This window comes from Sinocyclocheilus rhinocerous, unplaced genomic scaffold, assembly GCF_001515625.1.
Source record: "Sinocyclocheilus rhinocerous isolate Xijiao unplaced genomic scaffold, SAMN03320098_v1.1 scaffold1170, whole genome shotgun sequence".
Lineage (NCBI taxonomy): Eukaryota > Metazoa > Chordata > Actinopteri > Cypriniformes > Cyprinidae > Sinocyclocheilus > Sinocyclocheilus rhinocerous.
Window position 1 is genome coordinate 527877 of NW_015652163.1, and position 5220 is coordinate 533096.

General features: G+C 37.3%; 1 protein-coding gene across 1 annotated transcript in view; it reads left to right on the forward strand.

The window, feature by feature from the left end:
• The window catches only part of LOC107713894 (neurotrypsin-like), a 21806-nt gene that overhangs the window by 9758 nt on the left and 6828 nt on the right, over positions 1-5220 (forward strand). The window contains exons 5-9 of the mRNA XM_016519542.1: positions 250-428; positions 2119-2266; positions 3310-3488; positions 3641-3782; positions 3956-4170. Coding sequence (XP_016375028.1) covers positions 250-428; positions 2119-2266; positions 3310-3488; positions 3641-3782; positions 3956-4170 — 863 coding nt within the window. The remainder of the gene's footprint in view (positions 1-249; positions 429-2118; positions 2267-3309; positions 3489-3640; positions 3783-3955; positions 4171-5220) is intronic.

Consider the following 5220-nt stretch of genomic DNA (forward strand, 5'->3'; position numbering starts at 1 on the left):
TCTTCTCCTCCAGGTGAGGCGCGGTTAGTGGGGGGTTCGTCTAATAAGAGTGGTCGTCTTGAGGTGTATCTAAATGGCCGGTGGGGAGCAGTGTGTGACACCCACCTGACTGATAGAGATGCCAGTGTGATCTGTAGACAACTGAGGCTCGGGTATAAGCTGCAAACTCTATTCATTATCAGCTAGAGGCTCTGTACTGATTAACACCCAGCATGTGCTGTCATTTAATTACCTGCTAACTCCCAACAGTGAAATCGGCACTGCGCTTCGGCATTCCTATTTCGGACCCGGTTCTGGTCTCTTTCACTTTGAACGTCTTGGTTGCCATGGCAATGAAGATTCTCTGCTGAAGTGCCGGAGCAGGAAATATATCTCCGGTGACTGTAACCATGGAAATGAGGCCGGAGTGGTGTGTGCAGTACCTGAGGGTAAGTTTGTTTAATTTGAGTGGGTTATTATTATTATAGTGTGACCCCCCCACATTGAATTTGGGTCACAAGAATTTTGTGGTATTTGTATATACTGTATATTAGTTGTTGTTTGCACATGTGTAGTAGTTACATGTATTTTATAATATTTTTCACTACATCAAGATGTATGATGAGTGTATTTGAAGAAAACTAAGCTGCGTTTTCAAAGTTCTGGGTGACAGTTGAGAGCTTGAGTTGCCGTGGCGACCCTGGGCATCTTCTGACAACACAGAGGACTGCCTGATTAACAGCAAACTCTTGTCTCTCTCACTTTTTTATTGAAAGACAATTTCTCATCTGTTGAGTGGACCTCCAGGGCGGGGTCTGTAACAATAGTCTTTAGTGTCACATGATCCTCATTGATGAGTTAGACATGATGAATCATTCTAATATGATGATTTGCTGCTAAATAACCTTTTTTATGATTATCAATGTTGAATACATTTGAACTGATTAATGTTTGTGAATAGGATTCTTTTATGAACAAAATGATTAGAATTTATTTCAAATAGTAATAATTTATAACATTAGAAATGCCTTTACTGTCGATTTTGATCAATTACTGTAAATCCATCCTTGCTAAAAAAAAAAGTATTAAAAAAAAGAAAATAGTGACCCCAAAGTTATGAACATATATGTATATATGTATATTTATTTATGTGAGTTATACAAATATATGTAAGTTAAAGTTATTAAGTATGTAATGTAATGTGTAAGTAATGTGTGTTGAATAATATATGTTGTTCATAACTTTGGGGTCACTAATTTTGTATTTTTGTGTGTCTTTTATGAACAAAAATAATAGAATTTATTTGAAATGGTAATATTTTATAACATTAGAAATGGCTTTACTGTCAATTTTGGTTAATTAAATGTATCCTTGCTTTTAAAAAAAAAGTGACCCCAAAGTTATGAACAGTATATATTTTTTTAAAACAAATTACTTACACATTACATTACATACTTAATAACTTTAACATGCATTTATATGTATATGTGTGTGTGTGTGTATATATATATATATATATATAAATGCATGTTAAAGTTATTAAGTATGTAATGTAACGTGTAAGTAATTTGTTTTAAAAAAATATATACTGTTCATAACTTTGGGGTCACTTTTTTTAAACCAAGGATACATTTAATTAATCAAAATTGACAGTAAAGCCATACAACTATATAGCTCTTACAACTATATTTTCAACAGTGTTATAGTGTGGAAAGGCCATCTGTGAAGCTAAATGAAGACAGAATTCATGAGAGACAGAAGTAGGGTCATAAACAGTGTGCCTGTTGTAATGGGACAGTTTGCTAGAACAGGGTCAGGTATATTTAGAGAGAGCTGTGAATTATTCACACAGAAACTTTAGGAAGCAGAAAGCAATCTGAGAGTGCTGAGGCTTTGCCAAGAGTCCTTACACATGTCCCCATCCTTTACCATACACACATACATGCTTCAAAGCATTATGCCATATGTGGAAGACCTATGTCTTGTAAAAGGGATTCTCTACTGAAGCATATAGAAGAGTTTTAAGCTTCTGCTCTCAAGAAGTGTGAAATATTACACTAATTATTTTGTCCTATGCATCCTCCACCGCAGTGAATAAATGAATGAAATATCGATTGATTGGACTTTTGTTTTGTTTAGGCAATGGTGCCCCCCTGAGGCTCGTGGGAGGCCTTGAGGATTTCGAGGGGCGCGTGGAGGTGTACCATAACGGGAGGTGGGGTACTATCTGTGATGATGAATGGGATGATATTGATGCTGAAGTGGTTTGCCGACAGTTGGGACTGGGGTAAGAAATCTGTCATCATATGTGTGTCCTATTTTGCAAATTTTTTTTTTCAATGCCAAGGACCTCCAAATATGAGCTGTGTATAAATTTGCACTGTGTAAGAAAAAAAGTTGAAATAAAAAACAGATTGCATTTTTTGATGTAAAATACTGTTATGAAATATTTGATTTTAGACCAGAAAGAATGAAACTGCAGTAATATCAAATTCAATAAATGTGTTGTGGCTTTCCATTTGAAAAACCCCTGTCTTATAGCATTAGTACAAGGATCTGCACATTGATCTATCGCAAGGTCTTCTAATGTTGCTTGCAAGCTTTTGTATCATCATCAGCTGTTTTTGTTTAGCAACATTTAGAAACGCTTTGCACAAATGATTCGACTAAAAGCATTTACAAGAGCTGGGAAACACTGATAATGCCATGTACGAATCAGTGCTGACTATAAGGACTGTCCTGTTTACACACACAAACGCACACACTAGCACAGCAAGTGAACTTTATTAATATAGATGAGTGGATGGAGTGTATGAATGATTGATGGGGTGCAGGCAGGGTGCGAACTACGGGGGAGCTCGGCTCCCCTTAATAAGACATGGGCTCCCCTGAAAACGTGATTTGTGAAATTTTGGGGGGTCTCAAAAAATATTGACAATGTGTTATTTTGACGTGCGATTTCAGTTTTGTGTAATGTGATCATCGTGGATTATTATGTGTAAAATTGCAAAAATATCATTCATTCATGCATGACGGCGATTTAAACCTAATTCACTTCAATACCGCAAGCGCAAACCCCCCCATAAAAAAAAAACAAGCGGGCTCCCCCAAAGTCCACGGTATAGTTCGAACACTGACATACTGTATAATACCATTCGAAAGTTTGGGGTTAGTCAGATTTTTAAAGAAATTAATAGTTTTATTCAGCAAGGATCCATTTAAATTGATCAGACATGTATAGCATTTTTCTACTTTGTAATTCATTGTAAGCCCCCTTTTGAGGCACTGTTTTGATATGGGAATGAATCACAGGCGTGTGTTTGTTTTCAGCGGTGTACCAAAGGCATGGACATGGGCGCACTTTGGGCAGGGCACTGGGCCTATCGTGTTGGATGGAGTGCATTGCACAGGAAATGAGCTGTCTTTGGAGGAATGCCCTCATGCGCTTTGGGGCCAGCACAACTGTGATCACATGGAGGATGCTGGAGTCTCGTGCAACCCGTTTTCAGGTGAGGATGACATAGACTGTGACACGAGCTGTCTCAACTGTCTTTATGAAAACACATTTAAAGTAATTCAAGGACTAAAAACCCTTTTATTGCCATTTTATTTGTGTGTGTAAGTGCATTGATTAAACGTAGAAATGTTAATGCTGCTGTAGATGGAGTGTTGCGTCTAGTAGGAGCTGATAGCCCATGGGAAGGACGCCTTGAGGTTTATCACGCTGGAGAATGGGGCACAGTGTGTGATGACAACTGGAACGGACGTCAAGCCCAGGTGGTGTGTCGACAGCTGGGTTATCGGTAAGCTGTATTTTTGGACTGGTTGATAACATAATTCTTGAATGTAAGCATATAATGTGCTACTTTGAAGTAATTAAAAAAAGTACATTTCAAGTTTGACAAGGAGGAGACCGGGAAGTTTGTTTCATTTAGCTTTCTGCTCTGTTACTGCAATACTGCTATTTGTCCAACAGAGGGCGAGCTGAGGTGGCTCCAGATGGGATGTATGGAGAGGGTACAGGGATGATCCTGCTGGATGAGGTGACTTGTGAAGGGGGAGAGAGCTCTCTGCTGGACTGTGCTCATGGTCAGTGGGGGCAGCATGACTGCTCTCACAGTGAGGACGTGGGCATACGCTGTGACAGAGAAGGACAGAACAATGAGATCCCTGAAGTGGCTCCTGCCACAGGTGCGTAAAGTCCATGTAAAAACTTTTATTAGTGTTGTTATCATCATCAAGAGTAACAGATGTTACCGATATCTGAACCAGATGTTAAGAAACAAGTCCACTTTACATTGTTAAGAGCCCTCCAAAACAAATTGGATACTAGAAAACTTATTTTATTGTACTGACATGCTTATACATGTGTATATATATAATGAAATGCATACTTATTTGTAGCTTATTTTCTGCAATCTAAAGCAGTGGTCCTCAATTTTTTTGACTCCAAGGCTCTCACAGTCAAAGGCAATATCTGAATACTTAAAGGACTCCCAAGGTATTTTTGGTGAACCTGCTGTATTGACAAAACTGCTTATTTCCAACCTTTTTTATTTTCAGAAAGTGGGAGCGGCAATATATTAAAATAATTAAATAAAACAATTGCAATTAAGATAATCCATAATTAAAAAAAAAAAAAATCCAATAACTTAGTGTTCTTCAGGGTTTACACTTTTTTTCCATGACAGTCATTTGTAATTTACAGGGATTTTAAAATTAGTATTTACTCAAAAATAGCCATTTCTACCTAATAAAATATTTTGGATCTTAATATAACTATAAAACTTTTCATGACTTCTTAAGATTTTGTCAATTGACATGACATTTCCAGGTCTAGAAATCAAACTTTTAAAATTATCTCGTACATCCAGGTTTCTCAAGACATGAGAACCATGGTTATAAATAAAAATGGTAGATGTTAAGAGAAAACAAATTAAGATAAGAAATGTCAGGTTACTTGATTTTTTTACACATTTAAAGCTTGTTTTGTCTTAATTTGATCCATCTTGAGGCCCTCTTAAGCCCAAAACACTGCACGATTTTAGCAATCCTATAAGATCACTGCATGTCACACTGTGTGACATGGATCTAATAAACTTGGCTACGACATGTGTGTAGACTGTACGATGATGACACCTACGATACGATGCACGTTACTACAGAAGAAAAAACGTCATCAGCATGCGCTAGTGGTAAACAAAAAGAGCATGATAAATCACACTTTAGCCGTTGTATTTT